Below are 26,942 nucleotides of genomic sequence, written 5' to 3'. Positions count from 1 at the left end.
AAATGCAGCGTACCCTTTTTAGGTTTATTGCCCCACTCCCCCGTTTGTTACCGACACCTATGTATTGAAAAGATAAAGATTTGTACTGAGGGATCTTATACCCGTCTTCTCCTCTTTTCGACGTGAGTACATTAATTCCTGTTTGAGGTTAGGCCTACTTTTTTGAAAGATGAATATCAAATAAAATCTTTCAATGACTAAAATTTAAATTTATTTTCAAAGTGCGTCAAGTGTCTACATGGTAAAATTTACCATGTAGACTCTTAATGCACTTTAAAAAAAAAAATTCAAAGTGCGTTAAGTTGGTCCCAATTTTAACGCACTTTGAACATTTTTTTTCAAAGTGCGTTGCCACAAAGAGTCAATATTTATAAAAGTCTCAACAGCCCTTCCACGTCTAACTTTAACGATGACGCGATTGTCTTTTTCAGCATAAAAAATCCCCGTCTCTTAATACGCTGTCGTAGCCGTCTACAGAATTAGGTGTGACAATTTTAAGAAGAGGTTTCCTTTCATGTCAGTTACCCATATCGTAGCTCATCCATAGATACCCAGATGTATGGTCTGAAACAGCTATTGAGAGATATTTTAGAGTAATTGAGAAATCTACCCAACTTAAGAAAATAACTGGGCAAATCCACTGAGTTAACTAGTACAGTTTTATACATAACAGTGAAGACAACCCTGACATTCTTTACATAGCAGATCCTCTAGCTCGAAACATATATATTTTGTCTCTTACGTCGTTTCAACCAAATAAAAGCATTTTTTGTTCGAACACTGCCCCGTGTGGACGGCCAATTTCGCTTTTTTGTCGAGTTTTGAAACATGTTTAAGGTTTTTGTTTAGTATTTGTACTGTCTACATGTATATAGAAAGCAATACTTAAGATATCATAAAATGATTATAGCATCTTTATTTGTGTAACATACTGTACACAGGGAAATTTTCGGCCCCACTCCCGTTTATTTTCTACCTCTTCGCCTTTTCCTTGATTGGACGAATTTGAAACGGGGCGAATTAAAACTATATGTTCTGTGAGCGATGAGCTCACTAAATGATACCCCTGCCTATGTTTTGCTGTGGCCGCAAAACCCAAAATATGCGTCAGATCAAAAAGTAAAATAAGAGGCTTACAATGACAATATGTAAGAAAGATTCCGTAAAAGTTCCATCAAATTTCATTCAGTGGTATGAAAGGAGTTGGGGATAAGAGATGGGTACCCCAAGGCGTAACAGACGGACGGAATTAATGATTTCTATATACCCTCCAACTTTTCAAGCTGGGGTAAAATTACACCAAATAATTTCTTTACCAGAACTATGACCGGGCGAATTCAAAACGGGGCCAAAATGTAAAAAAAAGTTTCACAGTTCAAAAGGGCGAAAATTACACGTGGAGAAGTTAATCTTTTATACGGTATAAAATTATTATTAATTTTTGACTTGTTTCGTTTAAAAATCATTTTAATCTGAACAATTGATACCGTCAGGGTCTACCGTATATACTCGCCTATAAGTCGGTCTTAAACTCTATGTCCGACTTATAGGCGAGTCATAAAGAGATTGGCACTTTTCTAGAGGCTTAAAGGTACCAGTAGTATCTTTTTTTCCATTTCAGACGATTATCTAAGAAAATGTCTGGCTAGGATATATAAGATATATTAGATAATTTATATATTCTTAGATTATATAAATAAAAAACAAGTATGCTGACATATTTTAATAATTTTATTTGTATTTTAAGTGATCATTGCGTTTTCGTTTAATGATTTTAGATTAAATATCTGTGTCATTTCAAAAAATATTAATTGAAACACGGTTAAAAATCAATGGATTAACTTGAAATTGTCACCAGATTTTGGCAAAAAATTGCACTGACTTATAAGCGGGTCAATAGCAAATCCCACCAAAATAATGTCAAGAGAATACAATAAACTTATAGGCGGACCGACGCATAGGCGAGTATATACGGTATGTTATTTTGACTTTGGTCCGTGCGCACTATCTGCAATCTTAATGACTCCGACTTTTACTAAAATATTACCTTCTATCAATAAGAATTAAATCATTCTGACTTGTTTTTTCATAAGAAATATTTTGATATACAACAGATTTATACATGTATAGAACCATTTATTTTAACGAAAACGTCATTGTTCACGAACTTTTTGGACAATCCGAATTCGTTTATACTTGTATATGTTACGAGGAGATTTTTTAAAACGTGCGCCCAATCCCGTATCTTTTACAAGTAATAAAAGAAAACAAGACTTTGAAATGATCAGCATGAGAAACGATAGGTATTATTTTTTTTGTAATTATAAAGTTAAAAGAAATTTAAAAAAACATCATTATTTTGTTATTAATTATTAAAGCAAAATGTGCATCTACATTGTTTTCAAATATGTATTGTTTATTATATATATATATGATATATGTCAATAATATTACATTTGATATTTGTACGAAAGACCTACGTTCATCTGGGAGAATAAGAAGAGGAACACGTTTAAATAAGCATCTTTCGATAACTCAAATTTGATCAAAAACGACTTTGGATATATATTTACTTACTTTAATAGATGTTTATATTCAAATGAAGTATAAAAATGTATATGAAAACAGAAAAAAGGTTGATTTTAGATCTGCAAATATCATGTTTAGAGTTAAAGAAGAGTAATATTCAAAAGGATGATATAAATACTGAGCAATGAAACAATATTTTGTCGTCATCGAATTTTGATAATACAAAGGTTATGCAGCATAGTAAAACAGTTCGACACTAGCTCAATTGGTTTATTGACTTGTACATTGTAGAGAATAAATGCCTCAGCTGCAAGAAATATTGTGATAAATAAATTAGATTTCTATTATAATATTTTCTGAAAAGGATTTATCATGTTACTCTGTTCAATAAAACAAAACACGAAAACATATCTAAAAATTAGATGAGATATTAAATTGGAGATGGCTTTTCAATTATTTGAATATTTTCCCAAAAAAATTTGTCTAAGTACAAGATACTTGTATTTGAAATGAATTTGTTCCAAGTGTACAAGTTACTATATTCACATAAATTTAATACTAAGTTGTTTCCACCATTACACTTTTCAGGGTCCTCCATACACAAGCAGCTTATGATCTTATATTAATAAGTATAACATTTAACAGGCAATCAGCATTTAAAAAATGACCAGGAATAGAAATAAAATCTATAATGATATTTTAAAACATTTATTTTTCACACATAACACAACAAATTCTTTTCTACCGTATATTATATATATATCATGATCATATATATAAGCTCACAAAAAACCACAATAACTTAATTTTATCGCACAGTACAGTTAAGGTGCGCAATGGAAATATCGACTAAATTTTGAATTTAAAAATGTATTCGTAATCGGGATGGCGATTATTTTTAGTATATTATTTATATCGGATAATTGTAATCATGATTTATAACTACATATCGAGGACAATTATATTTTATATTTAGTCTAGTTATGTGATGTGGCTGTCACGCGATTTTAGCACATTGACTTGAAGTATTGATGTTACATATAAATTGCACTAGTGCAAGGGCATAACCAAGTTAAATTTCCAAGTTAGGTATATAAATATTTTCAACACGCATTGTAGTTTCTAAAAAGTGCTGCGATCCTGTATAAATTCTGCAATTTCATTGTTAAAATTATACTTGTATGACTGCATGCTATATTTTTTTGCTGGTCAGCGACATGAAATATTGATATAATTAAGTGTTTTTACGATTTCATCAGGATCGCAGCACTTTTCAGATACCTTAATAGTTCTATAGATAAAATGTAAAAACTTACTTTGATCCATAGAGTGTATGCCCTTGCACTAGATCGATTTATTAAGACCCCCTACATTACTCTTCGATGTACTTACATACAAATACACTGCAGTGTTAATTAAATACGTAATGTACAGATAATATATTAATAAAATAGTAAAGAAGACATTAAATTCAAATTATTGGCCCAAAAAATATGTGTAAATAATATTTTATTTAATTATAGAATACATATTTTGTTGAGAAAATATTACTTGATCTGTCTCTCACTGCATACAAACTACGTCACGTTTTAAGCAATGATGTCATATTGACAACTGTATTGCGATCTGTGACTTGTTTATAACTTGTTATGTGGGATTTAACTAACGACAAATCAACACGCTTTAGTAAGTTTTTATGTAGTTTGATGATTTCTTACTGGTTAAATTAGCAGATAAACTCATTTTGTGGAATTTTAAAGAAATGTTGTATGACGTATATTGTGTATGATGTCAAAGTCAAATTTTCCCGTACAAACTAGGCTCCGCCTCCTTTTTGTAACCTTAACTGTGCTGCGCGGTCACACATATAAATTTAGGAAATTAATTTAAGATATAATATATACATTTGTGGTATCTCTCTATTATATAAACATACAGAGAGAAAATATCTTCAATTCTGTATGAAGTTTGTCCGAGGTCAGAGGTCAATACATGACCTAATCACACGGCGCAATAATATCTACCGGTACGTAAAATATAAAATGACCTGCTCTACTTGCTTTTCATGTACAAAAATGAACAAAATAAGTAAAATGATAAATACATTGTAAATAAGTATTTCAGATTGTTGGCTATCGATTCAACCTGTGTACATAGAAAAAATTAACACGTTAGGGGCATAGCTTTGTTTACATTTTTTTCACTTTTGTCAGCTGCACAGTCTCTAACGGTCATCCTTACTTTTGGGGTAGATTTTCATGATAAACTAATATTTTATCTTTATATTCTACTCACGATAAATGTGTAAATCTGCTGGAAAATATCATTGCAATCATGCCATGAACAGCTGCCAAACACACCGGTGTTTTTGTAGTTCAATGCAAACATTGTAAACCTGTCGCCAGTGTCGTAGTGTTGATCAGTGATTTACAATAAGTATGCCTTTAGTTACTGACATCGTAGAATGTTTTTGAACAAATTGCAAATTACCGTAACTGGCTCCGACAAGTGTCTCAATCCATCGGATCCACCTATCCCTTTCCGGCGACCGAAATTCCCCAAACTTTCTATCATCAAACTTCGGACGTGTTTCTTGTGTCATTATCAATTTTCACGAATAAAAATATTTCCAGACAACAATCTGTTCACTATTACTGATCACAATTAGCCTTTTACGAAATATTCCCTTCGAAATAGATTCCTTAGCCTGAGGAATTCGAAGCGTAACCGCCATGCAAGCCGATTTACACCTTGCGTCATTTTTCAAAATCTACGACGGACGGTTAGTGCAATAATGAAATTCGAATATATTCAATTGACTGTCTCAAATGCATATATAAGTAATTCGGCCTTCACAGGATTTGATCACGTGACCGACCCACTTCAATTCCCATTGAAGTTTATAAACTTGTTATTTATTTCTTAAAACAAGATTAGTTTGTGAAACGTTATGAACCCAGCGGCAAAAAAAAAAAATCGAAAATCTATTTTTAGTATATAGGTAACAGTCAAGGTCACAATGTCAACGACCCTTTACGTCATTTGTTAGAACTTAATTATTTGGTAGTATGAAGTCTCTATCTCTCATGGTATAAGAGTTATAGTGAAGGTTCATATGTCACAGTCAATGTCACAGGGTCTTTGACTTTTGTGTCATTTGAAAGACCTTTATTGGCGAAGTATGCATATTAAATATGAGGTATCTATCTGTCAAGGTATTCGAGTTATGGCGAAGATTAAAGTTTGCAGATAAAAAGCTTTTCAGCATATAGGTTACAGTCAATGTAATTGACATTGGTGTCATTTGAAAAAGCTTAATTAGTGAAAAGTGCATACCAATTATGAAGTCTCTATCTTTCTTGGTTCAAAAGTTATGGCAAAGGTTAAAGTTTGCAGCAGACAAACAGACAAACAAACAGACAGACAGGATAAAAACAATTTACGCTCTGGATCTATCGAACCGGGAGCATAAAAATAAATACGATTCTTTTTTTTTCTAAAATACATTTACAAAAAATCAAGAAAGATTTCTGAAAGTATAGAAGAAACATTAATGAACAAAATAATAACAAGAAATTGAATTAAAATCAAAGAGCTAGGTTCACTTTATGCATAAAATAGCCATGTCCTTATATCAATTAATTGACTAGCACCCCCTGTCCTATCTCATATATCAAAATTAAGTATAGACCTAGTGCTTTCTTTTCCTATTACAATTTTTTTTGTTTAGAAAAGAGGTACTCGAAAGAAGGATTTGCGAAAATGAAATATACTTGAATTTTGCAGAAAACAGGCATATTTGACTATCTTCAGGAAAGCATTAAAATATGAACACAGCCCTCGATCCAAAAAAATATATATATATTGATCTTCAGAAACAGGTCTTTTCTTATGCATTGGCTTCCACAAGTGACAGTCTCAATTTTAAGAAAAATCCACAGGGTAAAATGGCCCTAAGTTGCCTTTGCTCTTTACTGGTGTAGAAAAATATTTTTTAAGATCTCTGATATCAAAGTTTCTTTTTAGAGCTATAGTTCGTGTTGCCTGGGGACTCGAAACTTTGTTAAGTCTCTGTATATTACGTCGCGATCGACGTCATTAAACTAATGTTTCTCATTACTGGCTACTGAACTGGACAGATTTAAATGAGCAAAATAAGAAATGTACACTAGTTATTAATATTCATAAACGCATGTAAATTATTGAGATATGCAGCACTAAAAAGGCACAAATTAATGTGCAAAGATATCAACTTTCAACACAAACATTGCTGACTGTGTGGGTATGGGTTGTTAAGTCTTATAGTATTAATAACATTAACATTTTCTTGTTATATCAGTACGAGTTATTTTTCAAATGATAGTGTAATATAAACCAAAGGGTTTTGTTTAAAGAAATGGACATCTTTTTCTAGGCTACTCTGTGTTCACACCATGTGTTCAGTGTTTATGTGACGAATAAAAGTGTTCTTTTATAAGGCAGTGAAAGCTTTTCATACAGGAAGTTCTATTTTTCTGACATCAGAAGTATTTAAATCAAATTCCCTTACCGTTAGCAATTATATTTGCCTCGAATGAACGCTTACATATTATATTTTCTGTTGAACATCTTTTATTTTCAGCATTAACATCCGTGAACTTTGAAACGTTTATTCAGAAACATGGAAAATGATACTCATTACCTTTTTGCGTTAAAAGAAAGATTTTCTGGTGTCATTCTTGGGAATTCGCTTTTCTTTATTATCGCTGGAGTTATAGGAATATTTGGGAATGCTACAGTAGTGGTAATTTACTTTTTCCGCATTAAGGAGAAAAAAGGAAGATATTTTATTCCACTTCAAGCTATTGTAGATATTTCAGCATGTTTCATTCTTCCAACAGCTTTTGTTATGAATGATATGTACCGCTTTGCATATCCGAGTGATGCTGTTTGTCGCATATTGTCATTTCTTGGAGTCTGGGTCGCCGGAACGTCGGTGCACATCTTACTACTCATTGCTATTGAAAGGTATTTCATGATATGCAAACCAATCCGTCCAAAACTGTCTTCCTATTGCAAACGGATGATTTTTATTCTTGCCTGTGGTGCAGCTTTGATCACTGCGTTGCCGTTATTTGGAATAGCAGGCGTGTCCACAAAAACAATATCTGTCGTTCGTAACATTACAGTGAAGTACCAAATGTGTGAAACATTTTCTCTTCTGTGGTATAAATGGTTTTTGCTGTTGCTTTTGATGGTTACCATTACGATCACAGCATTGTTGTACATCCCAATATTAAAAGAGATTAGGAAAAAATCTTTTGTAAAGCAACAAACTGAAAAAGAAAACCAAACACAAAAGAGAAGGGACTGTACGCGGAAAATGAAGGCATCAAGGGGAGAAATGATTCAACGTAGGCTATCTATAATGTTTTTTATCCTATTTCTTGCCTATTTTCCCTCCATGATAACTATTGTACTATATATTACTGTAATAAGGAATTCCAACTCATTAACAGATGAGGAAGTATTTGCATTTATTCTATTTGATCGATTATATTTTCTTAATCATGTTATAAATCCATTTGTGTATTGTTATTTTGATTCAAAATTCAGAGATCAATTGAAAATTTCTCGAATGAGAAAATGATGTCCATGGATGTTGATAATGTCAATCATTTACAATATGTATGAAATAATGGATATGCTACATGGAACTCTAAAATAAAACTAAAACTCAAAATTTAGTTTATTTTTTGTTTTTGTTGATTAAAGTCTCCTCTCATGAATATTTCATTCATATAAAGAGCTAATATATGCACTTGCCGGTAGAGGTCTGTAAATGTATCTAATACTCTGCAACCAAAGCAATTGAGTAGTGATGGATCTTTTTTGTGCTAACAATTACTGTTTACAGGACTTATTCAAAGAACTGGTCTTCACTTTTCGTTTGGAGGTTGGTCTGATCCACTGCCTTTCTCTCCTCTCCCCTTACATTTTGTATTAATACAGATTTTTTTATTATAATTTCATGAGATCCCCCTTTTGCAACAATTGGCAGGAATTTGATTCTAATTTCAAATTCAATGTTTGAAGTCTGAAACATTAAAATAAAAAAAAATCTTTGAGAAAAACTCAAAAAGGGATATTATTGCAATTATACTTCAACATCTGTTGAAAATTGGCTACAGGTGGCTTACACGCTCAAATACACTATATGTTAAAGGATATCATAGTTCAGAGAACAATTATAAAAAAAAAAAAACAAAGTTCGATTTGAATATATTTTTAACATACATGTCCAAGAACAACTTTGATGTCGATATCGATGATATCGATAATTTTATGTCGATATCGTATCGATATCGATCGTGATAAAAATTGTTAATTGGAATACCTGGTGCCATATTTGAGACTCTATTTTACGTCGATGTCATCGATATCGACAATATCATGACGATATCGTATCGATATCGATCTTATTTGCATAATTTATTTTCACATTGAAGTATTACATAATTTTACAAAGTCACAAGTGAAGTCAAAATTTATTCCTTATTGGCATGAATATGAAAATAAATTATGATTAAGATATTTTCGAGTTGTTATTGTTTTAGATTAGATTTAGAGTAAGATGTTTGGTTTGGGTAAAAACTCTTGAAAATGTTTTAATAATCATGATTCGATATCGATACAATATCGTCGATATCGACGATATTGATACGATATCGTCGATATCGACGATATCGACAGTTAGGTAAACTTATTAAACACAGAAGTGAAGTAAAAATAATGTTTTTGTATAAAGGTTTAGATTGGTAAAGTAATATGCTTTAAACAATTCGATATCGATACGATATCGTCGATATGGACGATATCGATGGCAGGTGAAATCTTTGTAAAAGTAAAGTGATTAAACATAACCACATTCAATGTAACAGGGAGTTGATCAAACAAGGGTTGATCAAACATGATTCGATATCAAAGCGATATCGTCGATTTCGACGATATCGACACTTCAGGGAAAGATTCATAAAGAAAGTTTTAGTAACAGTTGTTAAAAACAGCATATTAAGGATGATTAAGATTAAGGATGAAAACCACAATGCTTGGAACAATCATGATTTGATATCGACACGAAATCGAGGATACTTACAGTAAGGAAAAAGTCTTAAAACAGGAAGTATTGTTATAAACACACTAGAATAGAGAAATATAATAGAGAACTAATAGAAGGTAATGTGTCGATATCGTCTCTACATCGTGTCTTGGACATAACTCATTTTTAACATAGCATCTTGTATTAACTGATACACAAGAGTGAACCAGGAAAATATACACAGTTGGATAAGAGGGGTAAATGAATCCGAGTACGATTTATTGAAAATATTTCCTGACTGATCATGCAGTATAAGGGTACGATTGAAAATATCACAAGTTAGGTATTCTATGTGTACAATATACGATTTCTGTCTTGCATTACTTTTATTATGCTCTTATCTTTTTTTTTATTTCAACGCTCGAAACATATAGCATTCGACATTATTCCTAAAATATAATCTTAGAAAAATTGTAGGGTTTGACACTTTTATATCATTCTTATTATGTGTCTATATACTTGTATTACGAGAAGATTTTTTAACGTGTGTCCAATTCCGAAACGGTCAAAAGTACTCATAAAAAACAATCTGAAATAATCAGCAAAAGAAACAATGATACTTATCCATTTTAATTGTAATTATAAAGCTCAAAGAAACAGAAAAGCGTCAATACTTTTCTAATAATTACTATTTAAAAGCAAAATGTGTATCTACATCATTTTCAAATATGTATTATTACAATATATTATATATTTAAGGAATATTGTATTATTCAAGGTGGATTGAGAATGAATGCCTCCTTTTTATCATATCTAATATGTTACAAATCTAAAGTAAACGATATCTTAGGTATTTTAATAACGATATTATTGTTCAAACACTGTAAATGTACTAGTATTACATTTGGCGTGTACGATATTTTGCGGAGATTCAATTTTCAAGAAGTTAGCGTATATTTGATTTAGCGCTGTTATAAAAGTTAATATACAAGACTTTTAGTGATGCTCTTGAATTAGGGAACTTTCCGCTAAAATCGCTAAATAGAATATACCGGTAAATGTAATTCGTTTACAGTATTTAACTATTTTTCAAAGAGTAAATTGGAGGTCTTTGATAGGAGATTGCTTAATTTAAAAATATATATCTTTTTAAAATTGCTTTCGCTGTGCAACATGACATGTATAATTCTAAACCACCTGTCCCCTTCTCTAAAACGATCAATCCAATCATTGATTGAATTTATAGGAAGTCATTTGTCTTCATAAACTGTGTACAAATTATTATATGTTACGGCAAAGGGGTTTCCAAGATATACAATATATTGTACAGTTGTTTGTTGAACGAGTACGACTGAGACAACCATTTTCGTTACAAGTGATCTACAAAGTAACGTCATTTTCACCTAAAAGAAAATTATTTCGAAAGAAAATATCAGGAAAATGGCATGAGAAAAACAATTTCGTCGTTAAAATTGAAGGTTAATCTGGGAGGATTAAAGAGGAAATAAGCATCTTTCAATGACTCAAGTTTTGTCAAAAACACCTTTTGATATATAATTACTTTCTTTAATAGACATTTATATTCAAATGAAGTACAGGTGTATAATTATAATTATAAATATGTATATGAAAACAGAAAAAAAAGTTGATTTTAGATCTTCAAATATCATGTTTAGAGTTAGAGAAGAGTAAAATTTTATAAAAGTAGTATAAATACTGAGCCATACAACGATATTTTTGTCGTCATTGAACTTTGATAATACAAACTGAAGGTTCTGCAGCGCGGTGAAAGAGAAATAATTACTTTGTACTTCGACAATTTACTTTGTACTTTTGTACTTATTTGATTCTCAATGGGTTTATTGACTTGTTCTGTGTAGAGAATATATTATGCTCGAGCTGCAAGAAATAATGTGATAATAAAGTTAGATTTACAATAAAAACATATTTCCTGGACAATGATTTATCATGTTACTCTACAAATACGAACATATATTTAAAAATCAGATGAGATCTAAAACTGAATATGACTTTTCAATTATATTTAAATTCTTTCAAATATGATTTTTCTAAGTACAAGACACTTGTAAATTTTCAATGAATTTATTCCATGTGTACAGGCTACGATATTCACTTTAATTAAAACTAAGTTGTTTCCACCATTACACCTTCCAGGGTCATCCAAACACACCCAGTCAATGATCTCATATTAGAAAATATTAATTTTTACAAGTATTCAACATCAAACAAAAATGACCAGGAATAGAAATATAATTTATACTAATATTTTAAAACAGGAAATTTTCCCATAAAGTGTTCACACATAGCATAGCAAATCTTGTTTTTTTCCTATCGTAACTATGTCATATCTGTCGTTTATATATATAAGCTCACAAAATACTAGTAACCACAAAAACAAAATTTTACAGTCAACAAATGTTTGAAGAATTTAATTCAAACTATCCAAAAATAAAGAAAACTCTTTGTTTTTGAAATACATAAAAAAAAATCAGAAAGATTCCTGAAAATATAGAAGAAACATCAATTAGATAACGACAAGAAATTGAATGAAAATCAAACAGCTATATTCACTTTATACATAAAATGACCCTGTGCTTATATCATTAAATAGACTATCACCGTCCGTCCTATTTGAAATATCAAAATGTAGAAGTACCTTAGAAAAAATTCTACTTTTAGAATAAGGTTATTTGAAAGCAGGCCTTGCGAAAATGCAATGTTCTTGAATTTTAAAAAAGGCATGTTTGACTACCTTGAGAAAAGAATTTAAAAAAAATCATTATTTTTTATAATTTCAAAGCTCTTTATATTTTCATCATACAGTAAGCCTTGGTGTCATACATGTATGTTAAATATGACGTACATTTAAAATTTCCAGGAATTTCACAGAAAATCGTGCACATGTTTACATGTTAAACGTCAATATTTTGAGCAAAATTCACTAAGCGCAGGTCTGCTCAAACTCAATATTTTGATATAATGTATAGAATGATAATATCAAAGACATGTTAATATTAATCGGACAGTTTTTGACGTCATTAAAAACAAATTTGGTCAATAACTTTCTTTGAAACTATAATATCTTTTGTTTATTTATGCAATTTAGCATAATTGAAATAATTTTCAAACATGAGTCTTCTTGGGGACAAAAATATGCAATATACCGCATATACTTCTTTACAAGATATGGAAAAAATGACGAATTTCAAGACGTCATTATGCGTTTAGTAGAGAGAAAATTACGTCAGGATAAATGGTCACCAAGAGTACGAGGGCTGTTCAATAAATAATGTCCTGAACTAGTTTATGACATACATTACGAATATCATGTGACATTAAACTTGAATTTCTCTCATTATTGAATCTCATGAATTTATAACAGTTTATGCGACCACTTTTCATGAAATAGTTTCATTGTGAGAAGCTGGGAAACAAGGGATTTTCGATACACTGCATTACACTGTATAAATGAATGGTAAAGAATAATTAAACTAGAGTGAAAATAAAAGCTTCATTAAAGCTGCCATAAAACTTGTTAAAAATCCCAAGAAATATTCACTGAAATATGTGACATTTACAGCTACCAATGCCAGTTTTATAGACAAAAGAACAGGTGGATTTCAATGATAAAAATTATATAATGGGCATCAAAAATGGGTACCCTCTTTGCTAACAAAACTTAAAACAACTTATGTACTGGTCGCCAAATTTCAACAAATAATATTTGATGATGTATGATTGACTTTAAGAAACAGCAAATTTGATAAACATCACATCGGGAGTTGTTTACACTGTTTTAGGAAATGTTTGACGGTAAAAAAGCTTGGTACTCAAACGCCACCATATATTTTGAAAAATGAGTGAAAACGACAGCGTATACGAAATTCTTAACAATTGTATTAAAATATCAGTAATTGTAGTTATTCACGTTTGTTTTATTTTCAAACAGATATTGGAATATGAATCTATTACTTAAAACCCTAAAAACAAAATTTACCATAAGATGTACTTGAAAGAAACGGCGAATGTCTGAGAAAAGCATAGGTTTGCAAGGGCACAAAGACAGATTTATCTGTAATTTTCTTAAAAATTATTGGTATTATTGTTCAAATTCGTATTCGAAGAGACAGTTTGATTTCATTTCTGGAGGAGTCTAGAAAGCAATTTTTGGCAAAAAAAATCAAAAGGTTAATTAGAGGAAATACCCAGAATCAGGAATCCACTACATTGAATTTCTTCAAGACAGTGTCCACACTCGCATGCCATGAAGAGTAAAGGGGTTAACGGGATAAACGGACGGAAAGTTATTTTTTTCACATTAACAATATTCGCCAGATCTTTGACATTTTGACTTGTTTCTATTTCCAAACTTGAAAAAAGAACACCTTTCAGAGGGAAGAAACAAGTTCGGGAAATCATTTGATCTGCTATTTTCCAGTATACGAAAGGTCATACCCAAAATGAGTTCTGAAAACAATCAGAAATTGGTTAAAAATGTAACAGACATGTATTTTACTTCAAGGAGATCAATTTGTAAAATCATGAAGACTAAATCATTGAAAAGCATCTTTTGCTTCTTTCCGAACACCGAGGACATTATGTATTGAACAGCCCTCGTATAAGTAATAAAAGCAGAATTTTCAACCAAAAGTGAGCAGCCTCTATTTACAGAAATTCACAGGACCAAAAGAGGCACAAAGTGGGCTTAATTATCGTTATTTATAAACGTAAGGTCAGTTTGATATGTATCGCTAAAACGAACAAATTAATGTGCAAAGAGATCAATTTTAAACACAGACTTTGTAGACGGTATGGGTTGACTAGCCTGAAAGTATAAATAATAACCTTAAACATGTTAAACGTTACAAACTATAGAATCAGTACGAGTATCGATCACTCCGCGATCACGCCGTGTGTTCAGTGTTTATGTGATTAAACGTTTGCATAATTCGTAGAAATTAGATAAATTGACATAAAATAAATATTTTTACATAAACAATATTACATACCAAAATCCATATCATATGTCATATCAGCCCGAGTGGCTTCATATCAGCCGATGATGTGATATGTATTTAAAAATGTAGTATTCTATTTATTATATATTTGAAATACTTCATGTGCGAGTTCACATACGGCCATTGAAGAATGTTTCATTCCTGTTTATGACCCTTTTCTTTAAAATCTAATAGAGCCAATTTTAGGTAACACACGAAAAAAAAATTAAAATCTCAAATATATCATTAAAGAAAATCTGAACATGAATATTAAATAAAAACAAGTAAATTAACTTTTAAACTTTTAATATACTAACGTAATCCAGTTTGATATGGATTTCTGCCAACCGAATCGGTCCAAGATATGAGGTATATTGTGACGTCACTTTATCACACCGTGCAGAATCAATGTATTTTCTACTAAATACATAATAACTAAGGTTAAAATATTGACTTGATGCTACACTGTATCATCTTATCAATTCATCATGGCTGCAATGAACCCTTAACCTCATGTGATAGAAAGTTGAAATAATATATAAGTTATATCACATTGTTAACTTTTAGTCTAACACCATACAGAGTTGACACTATGAAAAGCAAGGATGAATAATGGGAAAAATGTTCTTCTACAAGGCTGCGAAGGCTTTCCATACCGGAAGTTCTCAGAAGTATTTAAGTCAAATTCCCTTATACATGTTACTATTTGCAATCAATTTGCCTCGAAACAACGCTTATACAGCTTATGTGATATTTTTCTGTTGATGTAACATATAAAATGAGCATCTTTAATTTTCAATATTAACATCAGTGTACTTTGAAACGTTTATTCAGAAACATGGAAAATGACAGTCATCACCTTTTTGCGTTTAAAGAAAGATTTTCTGGTGTCATTCTGGGGAATTCCATTTTCTTTATTATCGCTGGATTTATTGGAATATTAGGGAATTCTACAGTTATGGTATTTTACCTTTTCCGCATAAAGGAGAAAAAAAGAAGATTTTTTATTCCACTGCAAGCAATTGTAGATATTTCAGCATGCCTCATTCTTCCTACAGCATTTATTATGAATGATATGTACCGCTTCGCATATCCGAGTGATGCTGTTTGCCGCATATTGTCATTTCTGGCAGTTTGGGCAGTCGGAGCGTCAGTGCACATTTTACTACTCATTGCTATGGAAAGGTATTTGATGGTATGCAAACCACTTGGTCCAAAAATGTCTTCCTTTCGCAAACGAGTCATTTTCATTCTCGCTTGTGGTATAGCTTTGGTCACTGCATTGCCGTTATTTGGAATAGCAGGAAAGTCCACAAAAACAATATCTGTCGTTCATAATACTACAGTAACGTACAAAATGTGTGAAACATTTTCTATTTTGTGGTATAAATGGTTTTTTCTGCTGCTTTTGATGTTAAGTGTTACTATAACAGCATTCCTGTACATCCCAATATTAAAAAATATAAGGAAAAAATCTCTCGTAAAACAATCAACTGAAAAAGAAACCAAACTCAAAAGGGAAAGGACTGTACCCGGAAAATGAAGGCATCAACAGGAGAAATGGTTCAACGTATACTGTCAATCATGTTTTTTATCCTATTTCTTGCCTATTTTCCCTCCATGATAACTACTGTACTCTATTTTGTTGTAATAAGGAATTCAAGCTCATTAACAGACGCAGATGTGTTTGCATTTATTTTATTTGATCGTTTATATTTTCTTAATCATGTTATAAATCCATTCGTGTATTGTTATTTTGATTCAAAATTCAGAGATCAATTGAGAATTTTTCGAATGAGAAAATGATGTCCATGGATGTTGATCATGTCTTTCATTTACAATATGTCTGAAATAATGGATAAGCTACATGGAACTCTAAAATAAAACTTATACTCAAAATTTAGTTTATTTTTTTGTTTTTGTTGATTAAAGTCTCCTCTCGAGAATATTTTATTCATATAAAGAGCTAATATATGCACTTGCCGGTAGAGGTCTGTAAATAAATCTAATGCTCTGCAACCAAAGCAATTGAGTAGTGATGGATCTTTTTTTGTGCCAACAATTACTGTTTACAGGACTTATTCAAAGAACCGGTCTTCACTACTAAAGTCTTTTCGTTTGGAGATGCCGTTGATGCCCCAATTAGAATATGAATCTTCTCCGTCTATGCATAATGGGAAAGGCAAACTAGATTTTCAAAAGTTTTAATTGAACTCTTGTAAGTACCTTCTAAGTACAATTTTCTTGTTTAACTTCGAGATATATGTAAATTTCAATAAATACAACAACCATCCAAAAAATGTTTATCATATTTTGAGAGCATTAAGAGTGGAGTGGTGTCAAAATCCAATGGAATTCGATGTACATGTTAACATGATACACCTAGCAAATATAAGGATACAACAATCATCCTTAATTCTGCTTCTATTTTTTGAGAAAATGGTAATTTATGAGGGTACATTAATCAATTATTAACTACACATGCTTTAATTTCTGTACAATTCAGATAATTTAAGGCTCAAGTGAGCTTTTCTGATCAAAATTTGTCCGTCGTGTGTCGTTGTCGTCGTTGTTGTTGTCGTTGTTCTCGTAAACTTTTCACATTTTCATCTTCTTCTCAAGAACCACTGGGCCAATTTCAACCAAACTTGGCACAAAGTATCCTTGGGTAAAGGGGATTCAAGTTTGTTCAAATGATAGGGCCACGCCCTTTTCCAAGGGGAGATAATCATAAATTTGTTAAAAATTATTGTCATTTTTAAAAAAAACTTCTACTCCAAAATCACTGGGCCTGGAAAGATGAAACTCATGTAGAATCATCCTTAGGTAGTGTGGATTCAATTTTGTGCAAATCATGACCCCCGGGGCAAGGGTGGGGCCAAAATGGCCGACCCAAGTTTTACATAGGAATACATAGAGAAAATCTTTAAAAACCTTCTTCTCCAGAACCACTGGGCCAGGAAAGATGAAACTCATGTAGAATCATCCTCAGGTAGTGTAGATTCAAGTTTGTTCAAAGCATGACCCCCAGGGTAAGGGTGGGGCCAAAATGGCCGACCCAAGTTTTACATACTAGGAATATATAGGAAAAATCTTTTAAAATCTTCTTCTCCAGAACCACTGAGCCAGGAGAGATGAAACTCATGTGGAATCATCCTCAGGTAGTGTAAATTCAAGTTTGTTCAAATCATGACCCCCGGGGGAAGGGTGGGACCAAAATTACCGACCCAAGTTTTACATAGGATTATATAGGAAAAAATCTCTAAAAATCTCATGTAGAATCATCCTCAGATAGTGTGGGTTCAAGTTTGTTCAAATCATGACCCCCGGGGCAAGGGTGGGGCCAAAATGGCCGACCCAAGTTTTACATAGGGATATATAGGAAAAATCTTTAAAAATCCTCTTCTCCAGAACCACTTGGCCAGGAAAGATGAAACTCATGTAGAATCATCCTCAGGTAGTGTAAATTCAAGTTTGTTCAAATCATGACCCCTGGGGGAAGGATGGGGCAAAAATTGCCGACCCAAGTTTTACATAGGAATATATAGGAAAAAATTTTAAAAATCTTTTTCTCCAGAACCACTTGGCCAGGAAAGATGAAACTCATGTGGAATCATCCTCAGGTAGTGTGGATTCAAGTTTGTTCAAATCATGACCCCCGGGGCAAGGGTGGGGCCAAAATGACCCACCCAAATTTTACATAGGAATATATAGGAAAAATCTTTTAAAATCTTCTTCTCCATGCAGAACCACTGGGCCTGGAAAGATGAAACTCATGTGGAATCATCCTCAGGTAATGTGGGTTCAAGTTTGTTCAAATCATGACCCCCGGGGCAAGGGTGGGGCCAAAATGGCCAACCCAAGTTTTACATAGGAATATATAGGAAAAATGTTTAAAAATCTTCTTCTCCAGAACCACTGGGCCAGGAAAAATGAAACTCATCTGGAATCATCCTCAGGTAGAGTGGATTCAAGTTTGTTCAAAGCATGACCCCCGGGCCAAGGGTGGGGCCAAAATGGCCAACCCAAATTTTACATAGGAATATATAGGAAAACATCTTTAAAAATCTTCTTCTCCAGAACCACTGGGCCTGGAAAGATGAAACTCATGTAGAATCATCCTCAGGTAATGTGGGTTCAAGTTTGTTCAAATCATGACCCCCGGGGGAAGGGTGGGGCCAAAATGGCCGACCCAAGTTTTAAATAGGAATACATAGGAAAAATCTTTAAAAATCTTCTTCTCCAGAACCACTTGGCCAGAAAAGATGAAACTCACGTGGAATCATCCTCAGGTAGTGTTGATTCAAGTTTGTTCAAATCATGACCCCCAGGGCAAGAGTGGGGCCAAGTTTTACAAAGGGATATATAGGGAAACCTTTTAAAATCTTCTTTTTAAGTACTTCAAAGCTATGATTAGTAATATTTATATGGAATCATCCCCAGGCAGCGTAGATTCTAGTTTGTTCAAATGATGAACGCCTGGAGGGGGGGGGGGAGTAAATTCAAGCCTGATGTGCTCCGGTGAGCGCTATGGCCCTTTGGCCTCCTGTTTTAAATTCACCGGGTTTCGTATGGCAATTTGTTTTGCAACCCTCCACCAGCATTAGGTGTTATCTTAAAATGGATGACATCTTGAAAGGGATAATTTAAAATAAAACAATTATACAAATTCTATTTTATATGAATTTATTCATTTACTTTGTGTATTTCTAGCTTCATTCCAATAATAAGAAGAAAAAGAGACAACTGTTTCTATTAGTAAATATTTTAAGTGTATATTTAGTGTGTGACCCGATTCGGAGCATGTATGCAAGCTTCAAACATGTATTAGAAAGGGTAATTTTCCCAATAAGTCTGGTTTAATATACTCAGTATTACTTCTTCCTGATTTGTAAAAACATGAAATATCCATGCAGATGTCCAACAACATGTTAACTCAAAACTCATTTAAACAATACAAATCGGAAGAAGCAAACACGGACCTCCAAAAAGTCACAAGTTCGATCAGAAGCCTGTGAGGAGTGAACTTTCCCTGCCGACCAGTCACGTACTCGATCCATGACAGTATTTGGGAAAACGGAGGATTCCCTGGTTAATTCAGCCTGGAAAAAAAATTGCCCAACAATCAGTTTAAATAACGTCATTCAGCATTTGACTCTTGATAGCTTTATGTCGTCATTGCATCGTATCATATTGGGTTTTTTTCTTTAAATCCATCGCTGGTTTTTAAGTTTTCAGTTTTTTAAAACACACTTAATTTGACAATATCGATGTTAAATTTTTTTCTCTGAATTTTATATTAGTATTTTAATCACAATAAATTCTATATATTAAAACATAATTCATTGGAAATTCTATAATAACATAACAAATTACGATCTTTCAAATTTATATACAATTCCCCGCGATAAATTAAAGTCCAAGCTTTCTGAAATAATTGACAACTGTTTTCTCAATAGAAAATTAACTCTTATTATTTTCTTACTTACCTTGTTATTTGTCATTTGCTAAATTACTTTGTTAAAAAAATCTGATTTTACATACAAGTACTCTTAAGTTGATATTAAAAAGATGCTCGAGTTTCTGATTGACAATATTTATGTATTTTTGTTGGGCCAGCAGGACTTCCAGAAATCTATTGGAGTTCTCATGGGTGCCAATTGCGTCCCGATATTAGCAGAGTTTTTAGTCGTATGAAGCAGAAGTTTATCCAAAATCTTGTACGTAAAAAGAAGAAAACACTTGCTGTGTCCATCAACTCGACATTTAGACGTATTGTCAATTAACAATAATTATTCCCATTCTTAATATTCCGGTGAGGTTGAAATAAAAGATATGACAGAGTCTGACAAATTTGTTTCATATTTGGATCTTTTATTAGGAAAAGACGTTTACTTAATGGTTAATGGTTATATATCATCAAAGCTTTTTGATAAACGTGATGGCCTTAAGATTTCAATTGTTAATATATACAGCAATAAACCTTTGCCACCTACAAACGGAGTTTATATCTTTCAGTTGATTCGATACAGAAGAGCATGTTCTACGCATTAATCATTTTCTCAAACTAGGTAATTTATTGCCAACAAGTTGATGAAGAAAAATTATAATCAGTCTCGTTTAACGTCAACATTTCGTAAGTTCTTTGGTCGATACAAAGATCTTGTCAGCAAATACAGTTTATCATTTATCAATCTCAAATAATCCTTTCTATGGGGCTCATGGGCAAGAACACTCACCTGGTAAATATTTCCGTATAAATACTTTTGAAAAACAAATTACATGTATATCACCCTGATTAAGATGCACTGTTACGCTAGTTTTCATATTAGTGTGCCCGCCGAAACATGGCTGAAAAATTGCCGACTCGGCGTTAAACAATATTCAATATTTACATTCGCTGTGTTTTTCTAGTAAGCTTACTGTGAAATTGATTTGAAAAACATTTTCGTGTATACTCACGCGTAGAAATATGCTCGGAGAAACGTGCGTTAACGTGACGTCACAATAAGACTGCAGCGACGTTAGTAAAATGCGATAATATAGGACAACGAGAAATTCAAATATTGAGTATATTTTAGTTGCCTCCAAACAGGTAAAATGTAAATATAAGGAATGTTTTTCAGTTTAGTGTGAATTATTGGTGTGTGAATCACACAGGCTTGCACATACTAGGCATATTTTTCATGAAGCTCTAGCGCGCTTCATGAAATATGCCTACGTGACAAGTCTGTGTGAATCACACACCAATAACTCACACAAAACTAAAAAACATTCCTTAAATCAATCATTCAATCATATTATTTTGAACATATTTTATTGTATAAACAAAAGGATTCGAAACAAGTTCTTTCAACTTACGAGTTCCTCTCCTTAAATATAACTATATGTCATGCAATTAAAATACATGTACATGTAGTACATTGAGATATAAATACAAAAGAGATACAAGTGAGATATTTGTTCAGAAATATAACAATTTAAAATCTACAAGATTCGTCAATAAATTTATGCACAGCAGCAAAAATATATGTGTTTGTTTCTACAGGCAAATTTACATCACCACATAATAACAAATTTGTGTCAATGTTGACCAATTCGTCAAGTAAAAATAGGCGATTAAAAAGATTATGCCTAGCGTTTGGATAATTTCTGCAGGCAAAAAAGAAATGATAAACATCTTCATACTTTCCACATGAACATAAACAATGATAAAGGGCTATTCATAATATTTCTTTTGTGTAAATCATAATTAAGTATACATTTGTGTCTGAGTTTAGTATAGATTATATTTGTATAACGCATGCCAAATGAAAAATAGTTTGGGGGATTTTTTTTACTTCTGTAGTTAAGTTTTTTCGAAACGCATTGATTGAGATGGCTTCCCTTATTTCTGTCTTTAATAAATTCCACTGTTTCACAGCGTCAGGAATAAAAGATCTTTTATTTAAGGAATGAATTTAATAGCTACCCATTTTATATGGTATAAACTGGGTTGGGGCAGTTTACGCTTTATAAACCGCGAAGCGGTTTATGAAAAAGCGTAAACTGTTCCAACCCAGTTTATAACGTATAAAATGGGTAGCTATTAAATTCATTGCTTATAATTTAATTTTCATTCATTTGATGTAAGAAAAAAAGAATATTGTTCTGACAAAATGACTTCAAATTGTACAAAATTTGAATGTAACGTCAGGCGGATTGATACGTTTTGATTGTGACGTAGGCAACCCATTTTATACGATATGAAGTAAATTTTTTATCCAATCAAATACAGTGTTACAACCAGAATTAAATTATAGATCAATCATATTGAGTGCCGACAAATTGTACATTTAAAATTCCTTTTTGCATAAATTATTGGCAATTATGCATACACCGTGTCCTGTTTGAGTTTTAAAATTTGGGCGATTATTTTCTTGGGTGTTTAAATGTATGCTATTTAAAGTATGTTATAATTTGCTAATCCATTTCTTCTAATATACTAGTATTTCTATTGCCTTTTCCTTGCCCAATATATCGGTAGACGCAGACTGATTTGGACAGAGAGGAATGGCTGCCACAGTAAATTTTCCCGTCCTCATCCACCCAAATACCCGCGGGACAGGTCAGCTCCGGGGAGCAGACAAAGAAGAAAAGGAAGTGGCCCGTTTGATCCAGGACATGGATACTGCAATTTTCAGTGTCAAAAGAATCCCCATTTGCGACGTAGATACGCCCGGATGAATCTGTGCATACGCCGTATGGTAGGAAGCTTGATTGATTCTTCTTTCCTTTGTACACACAGCGTATGTTTCCTGTTGTCTTCACAACAATAAGGGATTCCCTGCCAAAGTCCGACACACAGATATCTCCATTTTTGTTTTCTGTTACAAAATGAGGCCATTGGAAGAGGTTTCCCTCTTTGCCTCTGTGATAATCTTTAAGCTTCATTCCATATTTGTCGTATTTAGTCACCATCGCTTCTTTGTCTCTACGCAATCCAACAATGACGTCATCGTTTATTTTTGAGCAAAAGATGCCTACTGGTTCCCAAGCGTCAGTATTTATGAACGTCTCTACAGCCCCTCCACGGCTTACTTTAACAATGTCGCATTTGTCTTTTTCAGCATATAATAAATCCCCGTCGCTTGATACGCTGTGGTAGCCGTCTACAGAGTTAGGTGTGGCCATTTTAAGAAGTGGGTTTCCTTTCATGTCAGATTTGACAATGTTTCCCATATCGTCGCTCATCCATAGATATCCGGATGTATGGCCTGAAATATGATAACAGCAATTTAAGCCAAGTTTGGTCAGTGGAATTTCGCCGACCATGATGAAAGTGGGCATTGGCTTTTCTTCCATGAACAAATCTTCGTCTAAAATAGAGAGCAGGTCAGCGTTGCTATCCTCAGAGCCAATCTTTAGTCTTCCAAAAAAGTTTTCGATGCCATTCAGTTTCATCTGACCTGGAATGAATTCACAGCTCTGAATGACTGGCAGTTTCGGTTCGATCTCTAACTGTGCCAGTTTTCCTAGGTTGTGATACGAAATCAGACTTCTTGGCTCGTTAGCCTCTATCTGATGCTTATACTCATCGCGGGCTTGTTTGAGATCAGATAAATAAGTCTTCATTATTTTCTGTTGTTCCTGAAACCCCTCTGTCATAGATGTCTTCAGAGAATCAATTTTCTTTGATAGATCATTTTCTATGTCGTCCACCATTTTCTTTATTGCTGTCGCGCATTCTTTCATAGAGGAACGCGTGTTTTCAATTCTTCTATTCATGGTTTCCTCGTGATCTTTTATCTCTTCAATTTTTCTCTGCGACTTTGGGATACGGGTGCTTTCAAGGATAAGCACAGCATAGTGGCATTTTTCTAAAGCTTCGTAGAAAGTCAACTCTAAGTTCAAGAAATGGTGATTCTGATGAAGTCCATGTGTGATACATTGTGAACAAACCGGTGTCTGTAAAAATAAAAATAAGTGATTTCTAACACTTACCGTAAACTTTAAAAAAAAAGTCTTACTAGTTCTATAAAAAACATTACAAGTACATTTTTTCACAATGATAGAAACTTGCATTATTTCCATTTAGGTTTTTTTTTAAAAGAGTGAAGAAATCTACGTAATTTTGGAATACCCTGGTATAACTACATGTATATTTATAGCAAACCTGACATTCTTTACAGAGCAGATCCTCTAGCTTTGAGGGATGTATCCTACAATATCTTTTTGAAAACAAGTTTTGTTCTATCTCTTCACACTGCGTGGAAGCTTGGTGCTGGTTTAGGTATTTATCTGCCTCGGGTTTCTCCTGTGGAGTTTCTGTTGGAACAGGTGCGTGGGTATTACTTGGGTGCGGCTCCTTACATAATGGAACTCCCATCTAATACAATAAGAAATGAATTTAAATCTTTGTTTATAATTAATAAGTTTTCTATTACAATTTATTTTGGCTATTGGTGCAGTCTAAATAAATCAAACAACCAAGCCTACATAAATGTGGAATCTACATGTACGTGGTAATTAACTTTTCAATTGTCGATTCTCTTACACAATTAAACCTATAATGTACAGTTTTTTGTAGCAATGAGTCCTTTCATCAACATATCTGCCTTTATCTCTCAGTTGGTTTGATACGCAGGAGCAAATGAACAATTTTTCACAGGAGGAAATGTCGAAGAGAAAAGGAAGTCTCAATTGAAATCATCATTTCGTAAATTCTATTATCTATTCAATAATGCCTTTATAGTGATACAATCTGTCATTTCAAATGCTGACTGATCTATTACTTATTGTTTCTAGACCATTATTTTACGCCAAATTACCATGTTGACGGCGGATTTTTCCATTATTTCCCAATCATCACAAGGAGCACACGGTGGGTGCGACAGGTCAGCCTTCATGGCACCTGATCACACCTCTGGTGTTTTAGTGGTCCATGTTTGCTTTGTTCTTGATTTGTAGTGTCTGTTTGAATGGACTTTTGAGATTTAATACTAACAGTTCGTTTTCTCCATATATATTTCGCAGGAATATGATTTATATGTTTTTATTACATTTTAATAGCTAAATTTGGATATGAGACCTTAAAAACGTGGGCAGTATACATGTACGTTGGCATGAAATGACCTCCAAAACATCAGAGTTGGGATCAGGTGCCATGGAGGAGTGGGCATCCCCTGCTGACCCGTCACACCCGCCGTGTTCTCATTGTCATGATTGAGAAAGGACGGGAAATCCGCAGACAATTTAGTGTGTGAAAAATGATTTAACGATTATTATGAAAAACATCAGTCAGCGCTTGAGTTATGAAAGATTGTTCTCGCTAACGCAATGCCATCGCATCTCCGATAAAAAATTAGATTTGATATCTTTGTTTCATCAACTTGCATATAGAATTTTATAGAATCTTAAAGCTTGTTGTTGTTTTTATTTTCAATTTTAAGATAAAATTTTAAGTTACTACTCTGACAGTTTTATACGTACATATTATACAGAATTTTTTATTACATTTCTTTTCCATATATTTTTATACATGTAATTGTGTAAAAAAAAAAAAAATAAATAAATAAAAAAAAAAATCTTTAATAAAGGAGCTTTATCATATTTTGCTTAATTGTTTCAATTTCACAAAAAAAAAGTCATTAATTTTATAATAAAGAATATAATAATAATATCAAAATGAATTTATATAAAGCGCTAAATATTTATAGAATTACTCTAAGCGCTGCACAATAAAACGCAAATAAACATAATTTAATAACTATGAATACATTTATACATTTAACATATAATTCTGTGTTAGAAATTATAACATTAAAAAGATATAATTACATACATTAATTAAAATTACGTCATTAATAAAACTGTCAATAGAAGACCAATTACATCTTTTGAGATGATGTTACTGTTTCAAATTGGAAAATTAATAAGGCAAAGAAGACGTATACTAAGATTTAAATCGGTTCAGAAAATGGTTGTAAAAATATCAAAGAATTTTTTTTAAGTACAGCTCCGTGTAAAAATCATGCAATATAGGCATAAAGGTGATATATGAGGGTTCTCGGAATTTGATGATTTTCTACACATAGTTTTCCCTTGCACTATGAACCATGTATGTAAAATAAAAAATGTTTTGGATCATGGTTACTATGGAAATGTGGGTAAAGGAATTTCCCTAGCAACCAGCCAATTTTCAACTTGGATGGACGAAAAAATTCCTTATCTTTGGGGCACTAATTAAATGTAATTACTAGAGAAATTTCTTTTTTATTGCTTTTATTCTCAAGATATACATCTTGACTGCTTTCACAATAAAAAACATAGAAATAAGATTTAAGATATTTGTATGATAGATATAGGTATATATACATGTTTTCCCTTTTTTGCTGACTCAGCAATTTCCATGATTTTGGAATATTTCGGTGTCGAATTACTCAAATGATGGACCTGATACAGACATCGTGTGTACATGATGTAAAGGCAGAGGACTTGTTCTTTTAGAATTTGAATTCAGAAGTGTATAATTTTTTTAACTTCCTATCCGTTGCCTAGCAACAAAAATGCATGTTTTTATGAAAAAAAAGAGAAAATATGTAAAATCCTGAAATCAGAAACCACAAAACTTATTATTTTTAAATTTACAAGAAATTAAATTTTTGAGACTTTTCTGCAAATTAGTGACCATTTTACAATTTCATATCTCCATGGTAACAACAATTTCTCCTTAACAACACATTATAGAATGAAAATTTTAGAACATTCATGCACAATTGTTAAAGATTCTTCAATCATTTTGTAAAAAATGAATCAGGCAGATTTAAAGAAAGCAA

General features: G+C 32.4%; 1 protein-coding gene across 1 annotated transcript; it reads right to left on the bottom strand.

The window, feature by feature from the left end:
- Positions 1-22,194: 22,194 nt before the first annotated feature.
- On the bottom strand, positions 22,195-24,959 carry LOC134280955 (uncharacterized). The gene is made up of 3 exons (XM_062763401.1): positions 24,936-24,959; positions 24,281-24,493; positions 22,195-24,072 (listed from the first exon to the last, which is right to left on the bottom strand). Exons 1-3 carry the CDS (start codon positions 24,957-24,959, stop codon positions 22,588-22,590), a joined length of 1,722 nt encoding a protein of 573 aa, XP_062619385.1. The 3' UTR covers positions 22,195-22,587.
- Positions 24,960-26,942: the final 1,983 nt, after the last annotated feature.

This window comes from Saccostrea cucullata, unplaced genomic scaffold (genome assembly GCF_032062105.1).
Source record: "Saccostrea cucullata isolate Sc308-1 unplaced genomic scaffold, CSIRO_AGI_Scuc_v1 ctg5386, whole genome shotgun sequence".
NCBI classification, from domain to species: domain Eukaryota; kingdom Metazoa; phylum Mollusca; class Bivalvia; order Ostreida; family Ostreidae; genus Saccostrea; species Saccostrea cuccullata.
This window is presented reverse-complemented; position numbering and strand designations above follow the sequence as displayed.

Excerpts from the sequence above, each read along its gene's own strand:
- LOC134280955 (XM_062763401.1), bottom strand. The coding sequence starts at position 24,959 with ATGGAAAAATCCGCCGTCAACATG. Across the intron at positions 24,494-24,935 it reads AAAAATCCGCCGTCAACATG|ATGGGAGTTCCATTATGTAA; the intron begins GTAATTTGGCGT and ends TTATTGTATTAG. Across the intron at positions 24,073-24,280 it reads TGCTCTGTAAAGAATGTCAG|ACACCGGTTTGTTCACAATG; the intron begins GTTTGCTATAAA and ends TTATTTTTACAG.